The sequence below is a fragment of the Balaenoptera physalus genome (genome assembly GCF_965194825.1).
Source record: "Balaenoptera physalus genome assembly, chromosome: 2".
Taxonomy (NCBI): Eukaryota; Metazoa; Chordata; class Mammalia; order Artiodactyla; family Balaenopteridae; genus Balaenoptera; species Balaenoptera physalus.
In genome coordinates, this window is record NC_138883.1 from 109,038,024 (window position 1) to 109,065,749 (window position 27,726).

General features: G+C 40.4%; 1 protein-coding gene across 1 annotated transcript in view; it reads left to right on the forward strand.

The window, feature by feature from the left end:
* The window catches only part of SNX1 (sorting nexin 1), a 47,355-nt gene that overhangs the window by 4,233 nt on the left and 15,396 nt on the right, over positions 1–27,726 (forward strand). Inside the window, exons 2-11 of the mRNA XM_082446763.1 lie at positions 10,249–10,360; positions 14,022–14,149; positions 14,699–14,765; positions 18,558–18,601; positions 20,323–20,464; positions 21,440–21,518; positions 21,976–22,051; positions 24,717–24,830; positions 25,042–25,135; positions 26,192–26,397. Coding sequence (XP_082302889.1) covers positions 10,249–10,360; positions 14,022–14,149; positions 14,699–14,765; positions 18,558–18,601; positions 20,323–20,464; positions 21,440–21,518; positions 21,976–22,051; positions 24,717–24,830; positions 25,042–25,135; positions 26,192–26,397 — 1,062 coding nt within the window. The remainder of the gene's footprint in view (positions 1–10,248; positions 10,361–14,021; positions 14,150–14,698; positions 14,766–18,557; positions 18,602–20,322; positions 20,465–21,439; positions 21,519–21,975; positions 22,052–24,716; positions 24,831–25,041; positions 25,136–26,191; positions 26,398–27,726) is intronic.

Sequence of the window (27,726 nt, forward strand, 5' to 3'; positions counted from 1 at the left end):
TATATACTCGGAAGTGGGATTGCTGGATCATAAGGTAGTTCTATTTTTAAGTTTTTGAGGAACCTCCATACTGTTTTCCATAGCAGTTGCACCATTTTACAATGTTATCTCAGCTCTTTTTTAATACCAGTTTATTTCCTTTTGAGTGCTTATAGGATAACTTTTTTAGATCTGGATATTAGTTGGTAATTTCATTAAAAGCTCTAAGGAAATTGATAGTTTAACTGGCTAAGATTTTAATTCTCTGTTCTGCAGATGCGTGGTTGCTATTCCCAAAGGTGTAACATGTCCTCAGTAAGTTTCTTGATACTGTCCTTTCTCTGTTCCTAATCAGACTTCTTTTTTTTTTTAATAAATTTATTTATTTATTTATTTATGGCTGTGTTGGGTCTTCGTTACTGCGCATGGGCTTTCTCTAGTTGCGGCGAGCGGGGGCTACTCTTTGTTGCGGTGTGCAGGCTTCTCATTGTGGTGGCTTCTCTTGTAGTGGAGCATGGGCTCTAAGCGCACGGGCTCAGTAGTTGTGGCTCGCAGGCTCAGTAGTTGTGGCACATGGGCTTAGCTGCTCCGCGGCATGTGGGATCTTCCTGGACCAGGGCTTGAACCCGTGTCTCCTGAATTGGCAGGCAGATTCTTAACCACTGCACCACCAGGGAAGTCCCCTAATCAGACTTCTTAAAGTTAATCTATACAACAGTATTTTTAAACAGATTTAATACTTAGTTTCTTTAGTTAATGGTATAGTCATTTACAACTAATATTAGTAAATAGTCATGGGTAACTGTCCGTCTAGTTTGTAGTATTTTCTATAGGCATATTGTCTCAAACACTTGTTTTTGGAGCTAACATCACATCAGGTGGTCAGATCTGATCAAAAGATCAGAAGTTGAAATTACACATTTTTCACACAGGTCTGATACAGATGTTCTTGGAAAAGTCAGTAACTGGTGTTTTGTCTAAAGATTCATTTTAATGCTCAGCTCAAATTGTAAACTTCTAATAAGTTTAGATTTTCCTGAAGTACATAGGCTCATTGGTTTCTTGATCATAGACTTGTACTAGCAGTTAACCTAGCTTTCAAGGTTATGAAGGAGGCGCTAACAAAAGTAGTTACAAAACACTTTTGGAGAAAGGGGCATGAGAGAAGACTTTTAAAGATGACTAATAAGGGGCTTCCCTGGTGGCGCAGTGGTTGAGAGTCTGCCTGTCGATGCAGGGGACACGGGTTCGAGCCCTGGTCTGGGAAGATCCCACGTGCTGCGGCGCAACTAAGCCCGTGCGCCACAACTACTGAGCCTGTGCTCTAGAGCCCTCGAGCCACAACTATTGAGCCCACGTGCCACAGCTACTGAAACCCGCGCGCCTAGAGCCCATGCACCGCAATGAAGAGTAGCCCCCGCTCACCGCAACTAGAGAAAACCCACACGCAGCAACGAAGACCCAACGCAGCCAAAATAATAAATAAATAAAAATGAAATAAAATTAGAGTTTGGGGCTTATGAGAGAAGCAACTAAGGTTGTGATCCGACCTCTAGGTTCTGTAGGGAGTTGCTGCCCCTTTACTTACTCAGATGTCAGGGTAACTCTAATGACTTAGCCACTTGCGATTCGTTTGGCTGGGAGAAGGCAGAGGAAAAAGAACACTCTAATTTCTCTCCCTTGGTCCTCAGATCTTCTCAGCACTCTTCAATAACTGCTGTCATAAATAAATCATAAGTAGTTGATAGTTACTAGAGCAAGTAGCCATAAGTATCTGATCTCCAGGAAAAGCCTGTTGCTCAACTTTGTCTGGCTTATTCTTTTGCTTAGTCAAATGGACAGCTGGGGCTTCGTTTTGCTTTCAGAGCAGATTTGAACTGGGTTTGTTTTGCTTTTTCAATTTAGAAGCTAATGCACCATTAGTGCTCTGATCCTTCTTCAGTTCCAGGCCCTTCCAAGTTATATTAGTTTGAGACCCCAAAAATTTGGTATGGAAGTTACACCAGAGGATTCAGTAGAATGTCTGTAGCTAAATTTTGGTAGATCATGGATGGCCTTTCACTTTGAGGTCTCTACTGCACTTGCTCATGGTTTTCCTTTACTAGCTCAGTGGTCAGTTTCAGGCTCATTTTCCCCACCCTTCTAGCTCCCCCTTTTCCATTTTCATTAGTCCTAGAGGAACTAGCTCAGAGGTTCTCTACCTTTTTTGTGTCATGGACCCATTAGCAGTCCAGGGAAGTCTGTGGACCCATTCTCAGAATAATGTTCCTAAATGTATAAAATACATAATATTACAAAGGAAACCAATTATACTGAAATGTAATTATCAAAACATTAAAACAATTTTATGTTATATGCTTTTTTAAAAAATGCTTTAAATAATATCTAGGGATAGGTCTAATAACTACCGTGATTTTTAAATTGAGATGAGCATAAATGATATTTTAAGGTCTGTAATAACTGTAATATCAAATAAAAATATCTAATTTTTATTAGCTATGTCTCAGGTACTGCTGCTACTCATGGTTTGTTGCCTGTCTTTATAATTGAAGAAAATGCTGAATTTCAGTTAGAGGTTAGTGAAAAGTAAATTGTAATTTTATTCCCATTTAAATTCATAGGCCCAGTTCTCAATTCTATGGTTCATGGACCCCACATAAGAATCCCTACTTTAACTCCTTAAGTTATGAGACGGGGTAATATTGTGAAATCATTTGGGTTAGTTAGATATTCACCCAGTTTGTAGAGTAAGATGTACCAAATCCAGTGGACACTTAATGTCCATTCTCCTAAGCACAGAAACTTTTAGTGCATCTGTGCCATTTTTGAAACATGGTGTGGGAGAGGAGTCACTGCCTGCGGTAGGCAGAATGACTTCCCCCTCCAGCATATCCACTCCTATTCCCGGAACCTGTGAAGGTCTCAGGTTACAAAGCGAAGGGTAAACTTGAAGTTGGGATTAAGGTTGCTAATCAGCTGACCTTAAAGTAGGGAAATTATCCTGGATGATCTGAGTAGGCCCAGTGTAACCACAAGGATCCTTTAAAAATGGAAGAGACAGAGAGTCACTACCTTCAGAAGAAAGGCACAGAGAGATGTAACATTGTTGGCTTTGAAGATGGAGGAAGTGGGCCATGAGCCAAGGAATGTAGGCAGCTTCTAGAAGCTAGAAAGAGCAAGGAAACAGATTCTCCCCTAGAACCTCCAGAAAGGAGTGCAGCCCTGATGATACCTTGATTTTAGCTCAGTGAGACCTGTATTGACTTCTACAGAACTATAAATTAATAAATTTCCATTGTTTAATCTGTTTAATTTGTGATAATTTGTCACAGCCATGATAGAAAACTAATACACTGCCCCACTTAGCTCATTTCTCCCCAGAAGTAAAGGTGGCAAAAGGAGCAGTATTTCATGCCAGGGTCTTCCAGTGTAAATTTTTTTTTCTTTTTTTTTTTTTTTTTGGCTGCGTTGGGTCTTTGTTGCTGTGCGCGGGCTTTCTCTAGTTGCGGCGAGGGGGGCTACTCCGTTGCGGTGCGCGGGCTTCTCATTGCGGTGGCTTCTCTTGTTGCAGAGCACGGGCTCTAGGCGCACAGGCTTCAGTAGTTGTGGCACGCGGGCTTAGTTGCTCCACGGCATGTGGGATCTTCCCAGACCAGGGCTCAAACTCGTGTCCCCTGCATTGGCAGGCAGATTCTTAACCACTGCACCACCAGGGAAGCCCTACCAGGGTAATTTTTAAAGACTTCGTGACTGCCGTTTTATCATCTGGGTATAACTTCTGGGGTTGACTTATTCCTAATTGTCCTTTCCTTGTCACACAATTCCGTAGCTCCATCTTGCCTTAACTAAATTATCCTAATTTTCCATCGGAAAATGAGTATGTACCCAGTTTTCCAGAAGCACTGTTACTTGAGCTTTTTATTTGGATTCATCCTCTAAATGCAGTTGAGAATTTCAATTGTACTACCCTTCTGAGGTCCCTTGAACATAATGCAAAGATTCTGCCTGGAGCAAAGAGCAATTGAGCAACATGAGGAAGAATCACAACTGGTTAACCTAAACGGAAGATACCCAGAATCACAGCAGTACTTTTCAGTACTGAATGGCTGTGTCAGCTCTGGGGGACAGGAAGCCCACATCTGTCCTTCCCTGAGCTAAGAAAATTTCATTAGTAGCCTGAGCCTCATGGTTTGAAGCCAGTAATTGGCAAGGAATACCTGTTTGCTCTTAACACAATTGCTGTCTTGCTGGCATATCTTTCTAGTGACTCTCTGAGAATTAGGATTAGGCTGTCTGAGTGCTCTTGTAATTATAAACAGAAGCACAAGAACCCAGAGAATACTGTTCCTCTGAGCCCTTCCTTAGACAGCCAAAATGATTGAAGACACATTGACATATGGACCGGTGGTGAGCACTGAAGATGCAGTTGCCTATAGAATTCAGACTTAAGGAGGAATAAGAAGGAGAGAGCATCATATGTCATGGTCGTACGCTCTGACACTACAGATATAAAACAACTATATTTTTTAAAAAGGAAAGGGAATGGGGATAACATTTGCAAAAAAATGTTTAACTCTTTTCAGTAATCATAGTAGTTGGAGATAGTATCAGCATTGTTATCCTGAGACTGTAATGTGGGATAAATCAAGTGAATACTTATGAGAAAGTCTAATCCTATCATCCGCTGTGTTCTTGAGAATCAGAATTCTTATATGAAAGAAAGGAGACTTGAAATTTGTAGTCTTGATATTTGAATGGAAAATGTCAGTATGAACACATGAAACATTTAGAAAACAAATGTGTGTATCTATATCTATCTACTGAAAAGCTCTGGAAACACTGATGAACCCAGGTACGTCTGAATACCCCTAGTGCTCAGATCGTGGTCTTGAAATACTATTTCAAGAAACCAGGGCTTCTTGTTCTCGTAGAACAGGCTGATTTCAGGTGTGAGGTAGGAAACGTACAAAAAGAGCCTGGACAATCTTGTCATTACAGGTAACAAGGAAGCTGTCAAAGACTACAGGGTCACATCAAAAATACTCAGAGCCAACTTGAAGAGGTTCCCACTGGCCAAAGATGGAATGATTTGAGCTTAAGTAATGATAATAATGACCATGAATTGCAACACATAAAATATATATGAATTGTAAAACAGTATGGAAGTTTCTTAAGAAACTAAAAATGGAACTACCATATGACCCAGCAATTCTACCTGGGTGTATATCCATAAAACACTAATTTGAAAAGATAATGCACCCCAATGTTCGTAGCAGCATTATTTACCATTGCCAAGATATGCAAGCAACCTAAGTGTCCATCAGCAGATGAAGGGATTAAGATGTGGTGAAAAAAATATATATATATATGTATACACACACACACACACACACACACACACACACACACACACAATGGAATACTACTCAGTCATAAAAAATGAAATTTTGTCATTTGCAACAATAGGAATGGACTTGGAGGGTATTATACTAAGTGAAATATGTCAGACAGAGAAAGATGAAAGACAAATACTGTATGATATCACTTATATGTGGAATCTGAAAAATACAGCGAACTAGTGAATATAACAAAAAAAGAAGCAGACTCGGTTACCAGTAGGGAGAGGGAAGGGAGAGGGGTAATATAGGGATAGGGAATTAAGAGGTACAAAGTACTATGTATAAAATAAATTACAAGGATATATTGTATAACACAGGGAATATAGCCAATATTTTATAATAACTATAAATGGAGTATAACCTTTAAAAATTGTTAATCACTGTTCTGTACACCTGTAACTTATACAATATTGTACATTAACTATACTTCAATAAAAAATAAATTTAAAAAATTTCATCACAGAAAATAGTTTTATCTATTGCCTAGAAATTTAGCCCCCTTCAGAGTTTTGTGACTTACTATTAAGAGATTTTTAAAATATGGATTATAAAGCAAACCTTATTTTTAGTATTGATTTTGTCACTCTGTAATCAGTGTGCCTCAGCCCCCAAAAATGAGTCCTCCCTAAAATTTAAACTGTTGCTTCAAAATTAGCTTTTTAATATAAATCATTCCTTAATACTGATGAAAATTAGCCTTTTAACCTTGGGCATGGCATATGAAATATGTTATGTTTTAATGCCAGGTGGCTATTTATTTTGATGAGAAGTATGCCATTATTATAAACTCTAGTCTCATGAAAGACTTGTTTTCTATTAACAGTCCTGTATAAATGTTGGATACCATGAACAGGGGTTCATTTCTTCTTATCCTTAAAAATAGTTCTGCTCAGCTTCTCTTGCATTTGATTTTAAGTAAAACTTGAGAATATGCCTCAAAGGACAACTGTGTGCTGGGTATTCTTCAGCCTAAAGAAATAGGCCAGTGCCAATCCAAATCAGTCAATTGAAAATAAATTTGCTAAGATCAAAAATAAAACAAAGAGAAAAGAGATAAAATTGGGGGCGTGGGTACTATACGATATGCCGGAGAGAGAGTTAAAATACTTATGTAAGAGAAGTGTACATCTAAGTAATGCTAACTTAGCATAGAAAAATGGGCAAAGGACATCAAAACACATCACAGGGATTCAGATGGCCAGTAAACATGTGGGAACAAGACAACTTATAACTAGTTAACCTACAAAGATTTTTTAGAGAGAGAGAGAATGCTTAATGTTGCTATGGGAGTGTGAGGTGGGGGCCTGGGAGTGGATGCAAATTGTGATCTTTCTGGAAGGGAACTTAGTAGAGCCTTTGAAAATTTCGTTGAATAATTCTGCTTAAGAATCTATCCCAAGGAAATAATCAGATGTAGACTTATATATAGGGATAGACATCACCATAATTTTTGTGATGATAAAAATAAAAACCTGGAAACTGTCTAAATGCCCATCATTAGGGAAATGACTATGTTGTAGTATACCCATATGATAGAGAGTTAAGTCACTAAAAGTGGGATTTTTGTACAACCTTAATGACATGAAAAACCTGCTCAGATGGCAAAGGGGGCAAAAACAGAATACAAAGTTTTATGTACATAGATTAATTTTATAAAAGAACTACTGAGGAAAAATTAGAATAGTAAATACAGTAATCAGTCTAACTATGTTCAGCTTTCCTAGAACTCAGCCTTGAGTGGTTTTTGGAATGGAGTCCCAGAGTATATTTGAGGAGCAGTTTTCTATTCTCAAAGGTAGTTGTTACCTAGCTTACTAAGGGTGCACAAGCTTTTGTTTTCATCACAGTTCTAGTCAAGCAACGTATGGTTTGGGCTTGAAGGGGATCTGGTAGAGGAAGAATGACAAGTAGTTGTGCTCTAGTTGTCAGCACAGTATCCCATCCATCTGGGTCTGTCTTTTCTGATTAGTATAGGGAAAGACAGACTGCTATTCTTTTTTTTTTTTGATTGAAGTATAGTTGATTTACAATGTTGTGTTCGTTTCTCGTGTATAGCAGCTTGATTCAGTTATGTGTGTGTGTGTGTGTGTGTGTGTGTGTGTGTTTGGTTATATATGTGTATATATTCTTTTTCATGTTCTTTTCCATTATGGTTTATTACAAGATATTGAATATAGTTCCCTGTGCTATATAGTAGGACCTTGTTGTTTATCTATTTTATATATAGTAGTTTGTATCTGCTAATCCCAAACTCCTAATTTATCCCTTCCCCATCCCCTTTCCCCTTTGGTAACCTTAAGTTTGTTTTCTGTGTCTGTGAATCTGTTTCTGTTTTGTAAATAAGTTCATTTGTATCATATTTTAGATTCCACATATAAGTGATATTATATTTGTCTTTTTATGTCTAGCTTCACTTAGTATGATAATCTCTAGGTCCATGCAATATGGCTTAGTATTCATTGTATATATATACCGCATCTGCTTTATCCATTCATCTATCAGTGGACATTTAGGTTGCTTCCATGTCTTGGCTATCGTAAATAGTGCTGCTGTGAACATTGGGGTGTGTGTATCTTTTCGAATTAGAGTTGTCTCTGGGTATATGCCCAGGAGTGGGATTGCTGGATCATATGGCAACTCTACTTTCAGTTTTTTAATGAACCTCAATACTGTTTTCCATATTGGCTGCACCAATTTACATTCCTACCAACAGTGTAAGAGGGTTCCCTTTTCTCCACAGCCTCTACAGCATTTGTTACTTGTAGGCTTTTTAATGACGGCCCTTCTGACCTGTGTGAGGCAATACCTCATTGTAGTTTTGACTTGCATTTCTCTAATAATTAGCGATGTTGAGCGTCTTTTCGTGTGCCTGTTGATCATCTGTATGTCTTCTTTGGAGAAATGTTTATTTAGATCTTCTGCCCATTCTTTGATTGGGTTGTTTGGTTTTTTGTTATTGAGTTGTATGAACTGTTTGTATATTTTGGAAATTAAGCCCTTGTCGGTCTCATCGTTTGCAAATATTTTCTCCCAGACAGACTGCTATTCTAGCATTGCTCCAGAAAATTTTCTTAATCTTTAAACTTCCAAGTTTAGATGATAAAACAGAAATGGAAAAGTGGCTTTATTCATCTTCGTATCACAAGAATGGGTTCTTCCCGGTGTTGTTAAAAATGGGTAAATTCTAACCTGTTCTTTTCCTGTTGCTTTAGTCTCTCTGGTGAGCTACTAGTAAATTACATTTATATACGTATATTCTTAATGTATCTGAGTTTTAATCTCTCTTAGATCTCCATCTAGAGGCGACTGATGTTAGTGGGAACTGAATTAAAAGACATCAGATGGCTTTTTATGAGATCCCCTATACTGTACAAGAGCACAAGAGCATGTATAGGATGGACGTGTGTATGTAAGAAAGTAGTTGGCAATTTAAGAGGCAAAAGGGAAGTGTACGGTTTGGTTTTGCCCTATTATTTGTCGTCTGTGTCTCGGCAGTGATTTTTTTTTTTTTTTGGTTGTTTTTTAAGATTGTGGAAGCAGCTAGAAGACAGGATCACTGTCTCTAACAGAATTGGTAACATTTAAGCATATACAACTAAAAGCTCATTCAATTTTTTTTTTTTTTTTTTGGGCAGCTCATTAAATTTTATTAGCATAGAAAATTTCGTTGTTTGCTAGTATAAATCTACATATTGGTAACAGTTTCTTTCCCTGAGGGTGGCACCAGTACTTGGATGGAGCTGTTTGCATGACAGATTCAAAGTACCCAATAAATCTGTCATTTCACTTTGTTCTGTTGGGTCAGAAAGGGCCTGTTTCCAAGGAGCAAACACCCTCAGATTTGTTAAGGAAATGTTTCATAAAAGATTCCTTAAGTCAGGTCTTTTAACTGATTTGGCCTTGGGGTCTGACTTCAAAACCCTTTAATATGACACCATGGCTTTTGAAGCCAGATTCTCAGCTTTCTGTTCGTTTTCTACACAATTCAGCTTTGTTCACTCTGGTACCGGTCTGGGGCCTTACCCCACCCTTGCTTGCGGCGGATCACTGAGCTTTTGATAAAGGCCATGGACTGACTGTATTTTCACCATGTGCCCATAGGCTAAGCATGGCTGTTTTTTCTTCTGCTAGCCTGACACGAGTCTGGTTGAAAATTGTGTCTCTATAAGTTAAGGATGAAAAGATAAGTTATATTTACAAACAACATTAAAGTGTCATACCTTCCTTTGCCCATCAGGAGGGTCGGTAATATCCACACAACTGGGCTTCAGTGAATGGTTCAGCCAAGGCCACAAAATAAGTCAGGATCAGAGCTTGAATTATGGTCTCCAGTGTGGTGTCCTGGACACAAGAATGTGCCCTGTCAGCATTTGAAAGAATAAAGGTCATCAACTGAGGAGAAATGCATTTGGACAGGTTCTTTTGAAAATTATCTTTGTATACACATACCCATGTTGGCATCATGTGCTTTGGGGTAGGGCACTTCAGCAGGGTTATAGTGTTAGAAATTAACCCTAAAATGTGTGAGTTTATTTTAGCTCCATGATCACTCAGGCCACACTTACATCACTAATAATGATTTGCTGCTTATTAAACTGGCTGACTAGTGATCCTGTCTTCCCCTAAACACCTGGGGGAGCAACTGAGGGGTGCATCAAAATCACTTTCTAGGTTGGTTTGTTTTTTGGTGATTTTTTTTGGCCGTGTGGAGCAGCATGGGGGATCTTAGTTCCCTAACCAGGGATCGAACCCGTGTCCCCTGCAGTGGAAGCGCAGGGTCTTAACCACTGGGCCGCCAGGGAAGTCCTCTAGGTTTGTTTTTAATGGTACAATTTTATTCAGAGTATTCAGAGTATTTCTTTGTTTTCAGAGTAAGCCACAGTCTCCAAAGAGAATTGCTTCCCTTCTTCCCATCAACAGTGGCTCCAAAGAAAATGGGATCCATGAGGAACAAGACCAAGAGCCACAGGATCTCTTTGCAGGCAAGTACGGACTCAAAACTTAAGCTAGGAATCTTCTAAGTTGCTGAGTTAAAGTAAAAAGCTATATGTATATGAGAAACACAACTCTACGTAAGATACTATCGTGGAGGATTCCAAAACATAATAAAAGGCAGTACCTGCCATCACGATTCTTACAGGTTTAGGGAGTAAGACATAAATATACAGTTATTTAAGAATGTGAGTTAGGGCTTCCCTGGTGGCGCAGTGGTTGAGAATCTGCCTGCCAATGCAGGGGACACAGGTTCGAGCCCTGGTTTGGGAAGATCCCACATGCCGCAGAGCAACTAGGCCCGTGAGCCACAACTACTGAGCCTGCACGTCTGGAGCTTGTGCTCTGCAGCAAGAGAGGCCATGACAGTGAGAGGCCCGTGCACCGCGATGAAGAGTGGCCCCCACTTGCCACAACTTGAGAAAGCCCACGCACAGAAACGAAGACCCAACACAGCCAAAAATAAAAATAATAAATAAATAAATAATAATTTAAAAAAAAAAAAAAAGAATGTGAGTTAGACAAATTGTTAAACAATAATATAAATGTGGCCAGAGGACTGATAGAAATATTAGGTCACAGGAGCTCAGAGGGGTCTGAGGTGAGACTAAAGCAGTGGTTTTAGACTTTTATGACCAAGACTCATAGTAAGAAATACATTTTGTGTCATAATCCAAAATATTTATGTACTTGTATAAAACTAAAAGTTTTATTAAGTGACTTGCCCTTACTACCCTGCATACAATCTGAAATTTTCTATTGTTTCTCTTTTTTTAAAATGCTGTTTGTAACACACTGAATCACTGTCACAATTCCCCAGTGAACAACAACCTGCTGTTTGAAAAACACTAGTATAGAACAGAGTTTCTCAGTCTTGGCACTATTAACATTTTGGGCCCAATAATTTTTTGTTGAGAGGGACTGCTCTGTACTCAACAAAAGGTGGTCCTTCCCCCGCACCACCCCCAAAGACATTCAAAGACATTTGGCAATGGTTGGAGACATTTTTGTGTGTCACACCTGGCAGTGCTGCCGGTATCTGCTGAGTAGAGGCCATGGATGCTGCTAAACACCCCACAGTACACAGACAGCCCCTCACCAAAAAGAATTATCCAGCCCAAAATGTCAGTAGTGCCCTCATGGATAAGCTCTGCTCTAGAGTGATCTTGTAAGACTTCTTGGAAGAAGCAGGATTTATGTAGGAAAAAGAGAAAGGGTGCAAATGGTTAGGCAGGAAGTATATGGTGTGTTTGAGGGACAGTCAGTAAACTCAGTGGGCCAAAACAGGGGCTTCTTAGAGATGCCATGGAAGATAAGTCTGGAAATGTTGTTTAGGAGGATTTTAGATATCAGTAATAATTAGAATTTGAATTTTCATCCTAGTGCCAATTAAGAGCCGTTGGTATTTCTGAGTAAGGAAAGTGATATGGGCAAAGTGAGGAAAGACTGACCTGGTAGAATTATTATATAAAACGGATTGCAGTGGACAAAGACTGGAGATGTCAGAAGGCAATCACAATTAGTTCAAGAATGAAATGGTAAAGACCAAAAATCAGGTAATGGAAATAGGAAAAGAAAGGTGAAAACTTTTCAAAAACTGAAATCAACAAAATCTGGTGTTGGTGATTGGATATAACAGGTGTCCAAAAATAAGGATTGAAGACAGTCAAAAGTTTCAAGCCCAAGGATTAGGAAGAAAGTGGTACCATTTTGAGAACTACATACTACAGAAGAAACTAGCTTTGAGTTGGAGGGTGGGGAGAGTGAGTTTGGGTTTTAGATATTTAAAATTTTAAATGTGGGGATCAGCTTCCTAGAGGTGGTAATTGAAACTGCCATGTGAATGAGACCCTCAAAGGAGAGAATGATAAGGAAGGGAAGAGATGAGAGGGTGGACTTGGGAAGGGAAGATCTTGGGAGGACTCTCACATTTGAACTCAGTGCAAAATTAAGACATGACAAGGGAAGAAGAGGTTAGAAGAAGGAATATAAAGATTTCAAATATTTTCCAATTCCTTTCCTCTCTGAAACTTAAGTGCCCACTGTTCATTCTGCTAATGTTTACATTTTGGGTAAAATTTCTGGAGGAGAAATGCAAATAATGAATCATTAGTTATATGGCAGACTGCAAAGAAGGTTTTTCTATCTTTGGGAACTTAACATTTATATGATTTGCCCTTTAAGAAGACCTGAAATCTTGGTGTGACTGAGTTACGCCCATGGTTGGGTTTTACGTATGAACATGTAGAAGATCTTTATTAGGGACATATTTATTGCTGATGAAGGTTCTGATTTACTTCATTCCCCAACTGTTTTCATAAGCAGCCAATACCTGCCTCATTACTAAGAAAGGAACATAAGATATCTATAGAAAGGAGTGCCTACAGTGATACATTTAGTTTAGAACTCGAGTAGTTTCTCAGATATTTCAGTTATTGACTGTGGAAATTTAAATGTTCTGATACTTTCTACATGATTAGTTTAGTGATGGTCAGAATCTCTGTTATGGAGTCCAGTGGCTCTTCCATTACTCTTATCAAGAGTACAAAGAAAAAAGCATTTTTGATGTAAGTTTTGTCACATTTGTCACAGGACTCTCAATAAAAACTGCACAGCTCTTCAAAAGGCTTTTAGTAGCACTCTAATAAGCCAAAGGTTTTAAATGTTTAGCTAAATTCCTGTTTAGCTAAACAGTTAGCTAAATTCCTGTTTCATTTTCAGTCACATTTATTGGATCGGATAACTTAATTATTTATGTGGTGCCTGCATGATATGAATATCTTAAACATACTTTAGCTGGTTGCTTGCTTCAAAGAATCCTATCACCCTAGCATGTTCATTATGCATACTTTTTGTGTGGTTTGTACTCCTACAGTAGGGCTGGATTATATTACCACCTCTCTTTTCCTGATGAGGAAAAGAATCCTGATAGGATTCTGACAGTCTGGCAACCTTGTTTATAGACATGATTAACTTTTAATGATAATAACATTGATCTAGGACCTGGTTATGCCTTATAGACCCCTCTCTCTGGTTTCATTTTAGCTCCAAATGAAAGTCTAGAAAAGAAAAAGAAACAGTTCTCTTTGAATTCCCTAAGGCTAGAATTGAATACTTACTGATCAGGCCAAACCCTAATGGATATTTATATTTTTCTTTATTAAAAAGAAAAAAAAAATCTTAGTTATTTATGTTTTGAACATCTAGCTCCATTGCTCCAAGTTGAGAGTGCATTCTTATTATTTGCCTAAGAAATTTTAATGCCTAAAAATGGTACATAATGCTCTTTTAAAAGTCCCCTCCCTAGAACACTTAGGGAATGAGTTGTTCTGTTCAACTGAGATTTTCCTAGACAAAGACAGCTCTTTAGCACTTTTTTTTTTTAACTTTTGATTAGAAAGATTTTCAGATATTGCAATATCTTTTTATCCCCCTTGGACAGCGTATATTAAACATAACTTAATCTTTGCAAGATGATCTAAAACTGTAATTGTGAACATTCTTAAACTGTGGTAAAACAACAGTGTCATCCTCAGATGTGGCAAACAGTACTTTTTCCCCAGTGTTACTGCATTTGTATCTTAGGTCCATTTTTTCTAGCTTACAGTTTTTCTGACTCTTCTTTCATTATAAAATATCAACTATTTTTAGATGCCACAGTGGAGCTATCCCTGGACAGCGCACAAAATAATCAGAAGAAGGTGCCAGCCAAAACACTCATTTCTCTTCCTCCGCAGGAGGCCACAAATTCTTCTAAGCCCCAGCCAAGCTATGAGGAGGTGAGAATTTGTGCTGTTGGTCTTCTTTTGGATGTTTAGGACTGTGCTGCCAGTCTGAAGTTCAGTTGAGTTTGAACCTTGAGATAACATTTATGACTCTTGAAGAAGACTCATGGTTAATGGACAGCCAAAATCCAATAAAGGACTCTTTCCTGGGCGGAGTATCTGTTACCCAGAAGATGGCACAGAGGCTTTCAATGGTCATTAATGATATTTAGTGTCCGAAGCTCCCATATTCAAGAGTATAGTGTCTCCTCATTCCCTCCTTAGCCTGACAGAGGCAAGTCTTCCAAAACCTAGTAATTATTCGTTATGATCAAAATAATGTTTTAAGAGAATAGATGTAACAAAGACCTTCGCGCAAGCTCCAACTTAAAGTAGTGGAAGTTGCTTCATCAGGATTGTTGGGAATGGACAGAGCTGAACATTGATGTGTAGAAGGATATATCTATATCTAATATATGTTATTATATTGATGTAATGTTAATGCAGAGTAAAATTAATATAGCCTTTTTTGGGGTATCTCACGATTTGTCTTCTCTTTAAAAGCTAGAGGAAGAAGAACAGGAAGACCAATTTGACTTGACAGTTGGTATAACTGATCCTGAGAAGATAGGTAAGTGTACTTGGGACTCCCTGTGATGTTAGGATATGGCTGTGGAAAGCACAGTTAGCTTAATTTCTTAATGGTTACCTCCAGAGCTGAACTAGCTAGTGTGAAGTACTTCATCATTATCTTTCCTATGAAACTATGCCCCTTGCTATGCTTCCAAGGCCAGAAACAGTAGTTACCAGTACTTATTTAGGCCTTTTCTGGCTTAAGAAAGAAAAATCAGAAAATCAAATATTATTCGAATCCCTTTTTAAAAACCCAAAATTGGCTTCTCCCACAGAGTTGTTGACACCATTTTATTCCCTCTTGAGATCATAAATTCCATTTAAGCACCCTAAAAACACATGTTTTAAAATCTTGGGATGCTGGATTTATTTTTCCCTCAAGAAATTTGGATTGCTTGTTACATATCTTTTTACTATGTACTCTTGATATTCTAATAAAGTGGGGAAATCTGCATCTCTCTTTCATAGGTAAAGATTAAAGAACCCAGGTTGAATTTTGATCAAATTGAAATTAGATTTTCAAAAAGCACAATACTTAACTTTGACCAGAATGTGGATTTTTAGGATAGCCTTCCTGTGTCCCAAGCTTGTGAGACCTTTTAGTGAGCGGAGAGCAACAGGCCTCAACTTTCCTTGTTCCAGGTATAGTCCCTAAGAGAAGAGGCTGCACAGAGCTTTTTCCTCCTATTAAGTAGGGGTGATATTTGTATGGTTAAGAGGAAAAATGTGATTTCCAATCCTTTGTCTATTCTGAACTAGGAACAAGGATTTTTAAAATCTAATTAGACTTTATGCCAAAATGGTTTGTCGTTAAACTGTAGAGTTTTACTTTTCCTAGACTGGTGCACTGGTAGGATGTTTATGAGCATCTTATACAATTCCCTCATCCACCAGTAGAGGAAATTGAGAACCAATAAATGAAATGTAGCCTTCCTGTCAGGTCACAATGTATGGCCTGTGGCAGAACCTGGACCAGAACTTTGGATTACATGTTTAGGATTCTCTCTTGCCTCTCTAATATTTATGAATATTCTATATGCACATTGATTTTAGGCTAGTTATTAGCTCCTTTAAATCCTTGGTAGAATAAAATAAATTATAAGTAAATAAAACTAATTGTTTTAACATTTAAAAGTCATGATGTTTGTACCAGGAGAGGGAGGGAGTGTGTTAGTTTCCTAGGACTTCTGTAACAAAGTACCACAAACCGGTGGCTTAAAACAACAGAAATTTATTCTCTCAGAGTTCTGAAGGCCAGAAGTCTTAAGTCATGGTGTTGGTGAGGCCATGCTTCCTCTGAAGGCACTAGAGAAGGACTGTTCCGTGCCTCTCCTCTAGCATTTGGAGCCTCAGGCATTCCTTGACTTACAGATGAATCACTCCAATCTCTGCCTTCATTGTCGCATGGCATTCTCCCTGGTGTCTTCACATCATCTTCCCTTTATGTGTGTCTGTCTCTGTCCAAAGGTCCCTTTTTTATATAGACACCAGTCATATTGAATTAAGGCCCACCCTACTGACCCCATTTTCACTTGATTTCTTCTATAAAGACCCTGTTTTCAAATCAGGTCACATTCTGAGGTACCATGGGTTAGGATTTTCAACATATCTTTTTTAGGGGGACACAGTTCAACGCGTAACAGTAATTTAAACATCCCATGGATCAGATTTATTTAAACACAAATCACTTTTGGTGATAAACCTTCATCCCCTTGCACCATAGTAGACTCTTAGTCATGTCGATGCCAAGAAACCAGCTACTTAAAGCATTTTCATGCTTCAAGATTCATATTGATCTTTATAACAGCACCTTCTGTTTGCGTGGGCTGTTTACTCAACATGAGCTTCTCATTCCCACACACATCTAAATAAGTTAGAATCTCACTACCAGGATATTGCTTTTTAGAGCCTTGGTAATTTGCATATGTCATTTTCAACTTCCTGAAATTATTTTGGAAATTAACAAATTTAAAACTGCTGCATTTCTGGGACATTTCCATATCTTAATAAGCTCTGGACATGAAAGTATGTCTCTTTTCTTACACATTGCCTCAATAAAAACAGCTGATAAGCAGGCAGAGTGTCTGAAGATCCTACTTCGCTACTGTGTTTTTATGTATGTTTGCACTTAGTCATTCCTAATTGCAGGCACTAAATTATGGAATTGACCTTTTGGACATTTGACCATGACTATGCAACTGTGAATGAAAATTTGAAAGTTTATAAAGTAAATTTAGATTTTTTTCCTTTTATCAGTGGTAAGCATCCTTAGTAGTATTAGGCAATATAGTTTAAGTGGCTTAGAAGAGAAGTAACAGTGGTAATCAATATAAAGTAATTTCTAAAACTTAACTTATAGTTTCTGGGTTTTTTTGTTTGTTTTTTAACATCTTTATTGCAGTATAATTGCTTTACAATGGTGTGTTAGTTTCTGCTTTATAACAAAGTGAATCAGTTATATATATACATATGTTCCCATATCTCTTCCCTCTTGCGTCTCCCTCCCTCCCACCCTCCCTATCCCACCCCTCTAGGTGGTCACAAAGCACCGAGCTGATCTCCCTGTGCTATGCGGCTGCTTCCCACTAGCTAGCTATTTTACGTTTGGTAGTGTATATGTGTCAATGCCACTCTCTCACTTTGTCACAGCTTACCCTTCCCCCTCCCCATATCCTCATGTCCATTCTCTAGTAGGTCTGTGTCACATTGCTCTTTTGGTAGGACTTGGATAGATGGAGAAAGCAAGCCCTCTCTTCCTGTACAGTCTCCAACTTCTCTGTGTAATTTATAAAAGCAGTTATTCCCAGCCATCTCAGTGAACCCAAGTTGTAATATGTGACCCTGCGGGTCTAGAACTGCACGTTCCTACCCTGGGCCCTTACCCCAGGACCAGTTCAGAGGCTTTGGCAGCTAGTAATTGTTGACCTACGTTTTCCTGGTTGGTGTGGGGAAGAATCAGGGGGTGGGGAGGAAGGGAATGAAACCAGCCTAACGTGCCAGAGCCCAGCACTGGAGTTATGTCTGTCTCGAGTCCAATGTGTGTCTTTTCACTGCTCAGGGAGTCAATGGTGCCTTTATGTCCCTAAGTGGTTGAGGTCAGGACACTACCACAGAGAAAAACAATTGCTTGAATCCCAAATTATTTAACAGTCAAAGCCTTTTTCAGAAAAATAATTCCTCCAGGAAAGAGAGATTTGTGTGACATCAGGCAGTCGAAGTGTCTTCCTGCCAGGCCCTTTGCTCTGGGTGAACATGCTAGATGAGAGGGGTCAGTGTCCCCCAGCACCAGTGGAGGGACCGGCGCAGTACTTCTGAAAGAGCAAATGGAGCCCAGAGCTAGCTTAGGGTAGAACTTCTTGTTTCCTTTTACATCATTTGCTTCCTTCTCCTCCTCCTGCTTTATACAGCAAGAGAATTGTTTGGATTTAGACAGATGTGTGTAACTAGCCCAAATATTGGCATGGTAACAAGCGATGGATTGTCAGTATCCAGTGCTGCTTTGTGGAGGGTATAAATAGAGCCTGGCTTTGGAACAGGAGGCTGACTCTCTTGTCTGACTTAAACTGGGGCCCAGCCAGCATCCGTGGGGGCATGATATGCGCCACAGAGGCCCTGAGACAAAGTAGGAACTGGATTATAGGATAGTATATAAAGCTTAGAGATGAAACAGATATCCCTTCTTGTACACAGCTCCTGTGGCTGGCTTATGATTCCTGGTTAAATGTTAGCAAGATTAGTTCTGCTTTGGTTTACAGAATAATCCTCTCCTGCTTTCTTGTTCTCCCCACAGGGGATGGTATGAATGCCTATGTGGCCTACAAAGTTACAACACAGGTGAGTCCAAGTGACCCTGCTGATGACCACCTTAATAGACTTGGGTGCTCATACCCAGAAGGTCATCATTCAGATTATTTCTGGGTATTTCTTTAGTTTCTTTGTCAACACCTTCCTTCAAGTTTACTCAAGATGGAACAAGTCTGCATCCCCTTGGTAATCTCATCTGAGCCTTTCCACTTTTCTTCCAGAGAGCTAACACTTCAGTGTGAAACTTTGTAAGTTTTATTAAGACATGTGGTGTATCTGATATAGTACCATCCCTCTTAAGAGCTATGTGGCTTAGAGCTAGTTTGGCAGATCACCCCAAACTGTATCCCCTGTTTAAAAATCATCAGTTCTTCTGAGGTTTCCTATGTGGAACTTCTTTTAATGCTTTCCCTAAGCTTTTGCCCCTCGGGTCTGGTCTTCCTTTTTTATATAATATTAATGCATACAAAACTTACACGTTGTTGTATGCAGGTTATGAAGCATAAAAAATGAAGCCCCGAACCTACCACCAGTCTTAAGATGAGTACCATTGAATCTACCTGCGTGTTTCTCCCTCTCCTATCCCCTGCCTCACACCTTAGAGGCGACCACTCTCCTGAGTTGTCTCTCATTTCCTTTATTAAAAAGTCTTCCCATATGTATCTCTAAACAATGTACTGTTTTGCTTTTTTTTTTGAGTTTCATTAAAATGGTATCATGCTGAAAATAGTGCTTTCTTTACTACCATTGTTCCTCAGACCCATCCATGTTGTGTGTAGCTGTAGTTAATTAGTCCATTTTGTGATTATAGCATAATACATTCATGTTCCTGTTGTGAATATTTGGCATGTTTCCAGTTTTTGTAATTATGAGCTGTGAACATACTTGCACATGTCTCCTGGTGTACACATAAGAAGAGTTTCTTTCGGGTATATACTCAGGAATAGTTCCCCTGGGTCATAGGTAATGCAAATGTTGAAGAAAAGGAATACAAACTGCTTTTTAAAGTCCTTGTATCAGTTTATACTTCCATCAGCAGTATGTAAAAGTTCCCATTGACACACTTCTCTGCCAGCAGTTGGCAAGGCCCCACCTCCTTAAATTTTGCCTGTCTGGTGAGTATTAAATGATCTCTCAATATGATGTAGGCCTAGTCTTTTTTACTAGAAGTTTTCTTTATATTATCTCTCTACTACTTGTTGACCTGCCCCTGTGTTCTAGATCCTGTGACACTTTAGAGGTTAAAGTGACTTCAGTGTAGACATTTCATCTGATCCTCCCCCTTAGGGGCATTGTTTACTCTGTCTTTTCTTCCGTTTGGCTGCTTTAATTCCAGCAGGTAATACCCTTAATAAGTCAGTGCAGGATGAATGGGTTAATAGATGACCATAGAATTCTAGCTTTAAACTAGATTGCAACATCTCTTTCCTTAGAGCAAGAGCCCTTAACCTGCAAATAAAACCGCATTTGAACTTAATTAGTTGCCTTTGTAATCCAATGTATGTTATTTTATGCACTTAAAATCATTATTCTGAGAAGGGCTCCATAGATTCCCAGACAGCCAGAGGGGATTATAGCTCAAAAAACAAACAAACAAACAAGAGTAAGAATCTCAGAGAAAGTTATTTACCAAGTGGCTAAAGGACAGGGATCTGGGAAGAAGATTCCCTTGATGTCAGCTGGATGACTTTCAAGATACTCATTCATACCCTATTTAAAATGAGATCGCCTTGTATTTTTCTGTCCCCAAGACGAGCTTACCAATGTTCAGAAGTAAACAGTTTGCAGTGAAAAGAAGATTTAGTGACTTTCTGGGTCTTTATGAGAAGCTTTCAGAGAAACACTCCCAGAATGGCTTTATCGTCCCTCCTCCCCCGGAGAAGAGCCTAATAGGTAAGCCTGTCTAAGTCTTTAATTCTACTTGATTCTTTCCTTTGCATTCTTTCTGCAATATACTTTCTGCTTAGTATATGAGACTACTTTTAATAACAGTGTCGACTCTTGCAGTTAGAAAAGAAGTATTTCTGGGGCTTCCCTGGTGGCACAGTGGTTAAAAATCCGCCTGCCAATGCAGGGGACACTGGTTCGATCCCTAGTCTGGGAAGATCCCACATGCCGTGGAGCAGCTAAGCCTGTGTGCCACAACTACGGAACCTGCGCTCTAGAGCCCGCGAGCCACAATACTAAAGCCCACACGCCCTAGAGCCTGTGCTCTGCAACAAGAGAAACCACCGCAATGAGAAACCCATGCAGTGCAATGAAGAGTAGCCCCCACTCACCACAACTAGAGAAAGCCTGCGTGCAGCAATGAAGACCCAATGCAGCCAAAAATTAATTAATTAAAATAAAAAGTACTTCCAGCATTTTCCTATAAATTACATGTGGTCTAGAGAAATAGCATGTTTTGACATGGTCTCTGTCTTTGAGTGCAATAGGAGGCTCTGGTTTTAGCTTCTACAGTTGTGTGTGTGTGTGTTTGTGTTGGTATCCTGGAGTCTTCAATGACTGCTGTTCCTTCCAGATTAAAATGTACTAAGTGAATGAGGGGAAGGAGATGGGGCAAGGAATCTTCCCATTACCATCAATTGATGTCTGTTAATCTTTACTCAGAGTCCCATGGCCCCCTTTTAGAAAACATGCTCTGGAAATCCCAGAGTGTAGAAACTTCAACACTTTTAAGACTAGTTTAAAAATTGAGTGTCATGTAAAGAACCTTTTGTTCACGCCTGCTCGTGACATAGACGTGGACTCTGGTTGTATTTTGTAGAGCTGTCCTCATTGCCTTCCTCCTGTGGGCTTTTTTTTACAGCCTTATGCTTTTCATGATGATATATGGGGGGGTTTTTTGCTTTTTAAATTCTGTTCCAGGAATGACAAAAGTAAAAGTTGGGAAGGAAGATTCTTCTTCTGCAGAATTTCTTGAAAAACGGAGGGCTGCTCTAGAAAGGTAAGTACCATAAAACTATTTTCTTGAATACCATGAGAACAAATGAGAAGCTGAAACTGAGACTTAATTACGATGAGATATTCGCTGGAGTTAGTAGTGGTGAAACTTGAGTGAATTAAAGATTCCCACCTCCATATTATCTCTAACCTTTCCTAAGTCTCTTTCCTTCCTACCTCAGGAACAGAACGTCTTCTTTTCTTTCCTGACCTTGAGTGACCAATCAAATTCTCCTTCTTCAACAGTCAAACATGAATGGCTCTGAGGTCTCTTTCTGAGCAGTTATTTTTCTTCCCTTTTTGGAAACGTGAAGAATATGAACTTGAATGTGCTTGTACTTAAGTGCCTTATCTGAGGACATTTTAAAGTAATGAGAGACATTGTACTCCTGCCAGCACTGTATGATACCCCAAACCTTGTGAGGCCAGGTCAGCTAACCAGATAACTCCTTACCCCGTAGGTACCTTCAGAGGATTGTGAATCATCCTACCATGTTACAGGACCCTGATGTCAGGGAGTTCTTGGAAAAAGAAGAGGTTAGTATTGTACAAACTGAATTTCACAATTCATATCTGCCCCTGTGAAAAGAAACTAGTTCATTCAACAAATATTTGAGCACCCGTGTATAGCCTAGTCTCAGACTACATCCTAGTTTGTAAGCGCCCAAAAGTGACAAGTATTCTTCAGCCTCTGAAATAAAAGAAGCTCTGCCTGCAGTCAGAAGTAACTGGTTGTAGAGGTCAAACTGCAATCTAGTTTTGTCTTTGTCTTATTAGATCAACACAGTGATCTGTTGGGCAGGTCCTTGGAATGTCTTTCATAGGTTACTACTTGGCTCAAATTGGATGCTTATTTTGTGCCAGGAGCTGAGGGGTTTTAGTTCAAAACCAGTTACCACAGAGCACAGAACTGCCAGCATATAGCAAAAGTGTTGATTCAAGTGGACAGTCTTTTTTAAAAGGCTATGCTTAGGCTATTCATGATTGTGAAAAACTAGAGACAGCTCAGTTGCTAATAATTGGAGAATTAAGTGAACTATATCAATACAACAAATACTTAATTCTCATCATAAACAGAATATACAGAAATTCATTGGAAGCATACATTTAAAGAATGATGAGGGAGAGGGATAAATTAGGTGTATGAGATTAACAGATATACACTACTATATATAAAATAGATAAACAACAGGATTTACTGTATAACACAGGGAACTATATTCAGTATCTTGTAATAACCTATCATGGAAAAGAATCTGGAAAAAAAATATAACTGAATCACTTTGCTGTACACCTGAAACTAACACAATACTGTAAATCAACTGTACTTCAATTTAAAAAAAGAATTATAAAAAGTGAAACATGAAACAACATATAAATACAGCTGAAGAAATATGTTATGTTAGTCATTAAGGATCAAAAGAAACACTGGAATAAAACAATGTTATAAACGTAAAATAGATAGCTAGTGGGAAGCAACCGCATAGCACAGGGAGATCAGCTCTGTGCTTTGTGACCACCTAGAGGGGTGGGATAGGGAGGGAGATGCAAGAGGGAAGAGATATGGGAACATATGTATATGTATGACTGATTCACTTTGTTTTAAAGCAGAAACTAACACACCATTGTAAAGCAATTATACTCCAATAAAGATGCTAAAAAAAAAAGTTATATCTCATAGGAAAGAAAACTAGAAGGAAATAAGTGACAGGGTAGGACTATTGTATTTATTTTTTTCATTTTGTTTTTATTTTTAAATTTTTCTTTAATTTGCATATTATATGTATTACTCTAATTAAGAAAATGGTACTAAGTATATGGGTTTTCCCCCCCCCCAAAATGAACTTTTTTAATTAAAAATTCTCTGTCTAATGCGCTGAGTCTTTTCTCTCCTCTGGGATTCCTAAATCCACTTTTCCTTTTCACGCCCTCACCCTGCTTGGCAGCCCTGGAGCAGGGTTTCTCTCCAGTGGCCCTGCTGACGTCTGGGCTGGATCACCCTTTGTTGTGGAGGCTGTCCTGCGCATTGTAGGGCTAGCAGCATCCCTGGCCTCATCCTCTAGATGCCAGTACCCTCCTCCACCTCCCTGTCCCCAGTTTTATTTTTTTATTTTATTATTATTTTTTTATAAATTTATTTATTTTATTTATTTATTTTTGGCTGCGTTGGGTCTTCGTTGTTGCATGCTGGCTTTTTCCAGTTGCAGCGAGCGGGGGCTACTCTTCATTGTGGTGCCTGGACTTCTCATTGCGGTGGCTTCTCTCGTTGCGGAGCACGGGCTCTAGGCACGCGGGCTCAGTACTTGTGGTGCACGGGCTCTAGAGCGCAGGCTCAGTAGTTGTGGTGCACGGGCTTAGTTGCTCCGCAGCATGTGGGATCTTCCCGGACCAGGAATCGAACCTGTGTCCCCTGCATTGGCAGGTGGATTCTTAACCACTGCGCTGCCAGGGAAGTCCCCCCTGCCCCCAGTTTTAATAAGCAAAATTATCCCCAGACATGGCCAAATGTCCCTTAGGGGGCAAAATGGCCCTGAGTTGAGAACCAGTGCCTCAAGAGTCCTGGGCACTAAAATCTAATTGTTCAGCGTGGTATACTATATACACTATGGATTCTTCAGCATCCCTTTCATGCCTTCGGAAAGGAGTGGGAAGACTGAACTAGTCAAATTGTTTCTAAGTATTCGACATGCTTGACTTAACTAGATTGTCCCTAAAAGTAGCCTCAATCTGAATAAATTATGTTCTTGTCCCTGGACCTTTTGTTCACTGAGGAAAATCCAAATGGAATTGCAGCACGACTTCAAAGTGTCTCAAGTTTTTAAGTCTAGCTGTGTGCAGGGTATGCATCCAAAAGAACTTCTGACTTTTAACAAAAGTGTGTTTGGTATTTAAGCAGTTCATGCCTAGGTGGGCAGACAGTCTCGACGTGAGGTCACCTGGCCACGTAACACACTCTGCTTTCTTTCCACACACAATATCAGAAGCTGAAAATTTTGCTGATTCTATTTAATGTGGTCCTTTGATTTTTTTTTCTCTCTACATGCTAGTTATGGATTTGTCTAACTGCCTTTGAAAATAACAAGCTACAGTTCAAATAATTTGTTTGGCAAGTTTTGGGCATGCCATCTGATGGATACTAATTCTTCTGAACCTAAAATAGGGGCAGCAGATAACTTGCCACCCTGCCTTCTTGGTCTTGTAGCTGCCACGCGCCGTGGGTACCCAGACATTCAGTGGTGCTGGTCTCCTCAAGATGTTCAACAAAGCCACAGATGCAGTCAGCAAAATGACCATCAAGATGAATGAATCAGACATTGTGAGTAGCCCTGTGCCTCTCAGCTTTCCCTACCCCCTCAGGCTTATGGGTCAGAAGCCTTGAGGAGTCCTGAAACTTCTGAGAATAGAGACTTTCTTTTTATGATAATTCAGTCCCTTTAAAAAACAAACGAACAAAAAACTGCTAAGGAAAGACTGCTCTACACCTGTATGAGTAGCCTCCTTTAAAGCTCTGGGCCTGTGTGTTTCAGTGGTTTGAGGAGAAGCTCCAGGAGGTAGAGTGTGAGGAACAGCGCTTACGGAAACTGCATGCCGTTGTAGAAACTCTAGTCAACCACAGGAAAGGTAACAAACCTCCGAAATGCACTTGGAACTGGGGGAAACTGATGTCTCCAGTGAGCTGGAGATGGGAGGGTATGCTGTTCCCAAGCCTCTCAGCCATTCAAGTTGAAATTCTCAGCCCACCTGGTCCTTGATGTTCTTATCGAAAAGATATGCCCTGCATCTCCTGGCAAGAAACATGACTCCACCACTGAGGACATTGTACTCTTTACCTGGGAGAGGTACAGGGAAGCCATCCCAGTTACAGCTTGACCTGGGATGTAGGCTTCTGTTGGTGGCATTTGAGTTGGTGGCTTATATCCAAAATGATGTTACATGCCTTAGCTACATGGTCCAACGAGCAATATGTAAATGCGGGAAACCATATATGTCTCTTAACCCTTCTTCACCTTTCTTTGGTGAGATTTACTTAAGAGCTAGTGAAATTTGCCAAGTTTGAATGCTTTCCTTTTCTGCCTTAAACATGCTGATAATCAGAACTCTAAACAGGCAGAAAACCATTAGAATGAGGGCAATGTAAGGGTTGGCAGAATATGACCCAGCCCATGGGCCGTATCTGGCCATGGGCCTATTGCTCTGGGCTGGGAATGGTTTTTACATTTTTAAAGAGATGGGGAGGGGGGTGGGGAGAGTGAACCAAAGCTTAAAATACAACAGAAAGTTGTCCTGCTCTGGGGCATGCAAAACTATGCAGTGTGCATACACTCACTCTTGCAGAAGGCTGCTTACCACAAGCGCTAACGTAAAAATCAGAATCATGCCATTGGCCTGTTTTTATTAACTGGCCCCTGGTTCTCCAGGAATATTGGAGCTGCTTCTTCCAAGTAAGCCTAACCTAGGGAAACTAAGGACAGCAGTTACCTCTCCCTGCTCACATGACCGAGCTGCATTGCCCTCACTTTCTGAATACAGTTGGCTGTGGTGTAAGTGACTAGGTTGCAGAGCCCACAGTTGCCAGACATGCGGGGGCCAGCATTGCTAAGGCATCCATTGCAGTGCCGGCCGACTTGTCCCTTTTCCTTGGGAGATCAGAGGGCTCTGCTGTCTTCCTCCTTCCAGAGCTAGCGCTGAACACATCCCAGTTTGCAAAGAGTCTCGCCATGCTCGGGAGCTCTGAAGACAACACAGCATTGTCACGGGCACTCTCCCAGCTGGCTGAGGTGGAAGAAAAGATCGAGCAGCTCCACCAGGAACAGGCCAACAATGACTTCTTCCTCCTTGCTGAGCTCCTGAGTGACTATATTCGCCTCCTGGCCATAGTCCGCGTAAGCTTCTCATTCCTTTCCTCTTTCTCCTCCACTTGATTTAGTTTGTCTTTTCCTTTGCTCTTCCCGTTCCCAAGATGGTTTCATCCATTATAGCTCGAAATAATTTTTTCTACTCTCAAAAGAGAAGGTGTCTCGTGAACCAGAAAGTCCATTAAACTCTTAGTTATCACTGAATCACGTTGAGGCCCACAGCCAGTTTCTTAAATGAATTTGGAGAAAAGACCACTCTTGAATTTCCAAGTAGGGCCCTCCTTATTGTTGAAGCTGGACAGTATCCTCTATGCTCCTTTCTTCAAGCAAGGCTTATTACAGACCTGTGGTCTTGGCCTCCTGGAGCAGTGACTTCCTCAGTCCTTTGGTCTTTGCCTCCTTAACAGTAAGCGGTGGCTTTGCCCTGGTAAGAGCTCTTGCTGGCTTCCACTTGTCCCTCCAATGTGGGCAGTCAGGTAACTACACAGAACTGGCTTGGCGCTGCCTGGAGGAGTGTGGCCAGGGGGCCGAGAGAGCTTGTCACCAGAGCCCTCTGTGAGCTTTGCTGACCACACCGGTAGCAACACTGCAGCCTGCCTCTCAGGTCGAGCACCTCACCTTCTCTTCTGGTGACCAGGGCACTCTGGTTTCCCCTGACCTTTCAGAGTGGCCAAGGAAGCTTCACCGGGCAGTGATATTAGCTCTCACATGGCCTCCCTGAGACAGAGGAAAGAGCCAAGAGGGAGCCTGGCGCCTGCCCTAAAAGGGCCTGAGTCTGCCCGATCCAGGTTGGGACCAGAATGTATGAGCCTCTGAGTTGGAACAGAGCCACCCGCACTCCCCGTCCCCAGCCTCGCCCTCGCCAGAGAGCTCCTGTATTGTCAAGAGCCAGGCTGCACTCAGGGCTCTCATTTCCTCCGCGGTAGAGGTGCTTAGTATAGCCTGTGAGATTGCTCATTGTCCTCTCCCCTTGCTCTTTGGTGTGCTGCTAACTCCAGAGTGATAAGAGGCTGAAAAAATAACCTGCTTGGGAATTCTTGGAACTGGTCAGACTACTTAGACTGGAGAGCCGTCCCAGGGAAGGGTTCTCTCTGGGGAAGCTTTCAGAGAGCAGTATTGTTTGGGGTCTCTGGAGAGCTCAGCACTTGGATATGACCTTCAAGCCAGGTGAGCCTGTATGGACAGGGGTGAGGGAGGCCTAGCCGGGGCAGCTCGCCTTAGAGCACAGAACTGCAAGCTGGTCTTTTTTCAGAGACCCCTCACCTGCCCTCCTCGTAATCTTGAGCTAGCCGTGGGATTGGAGAGATGAACAGATGTTTCTTTTCTGCTGAACCTGCAGCTGTACCACAGTTAGCC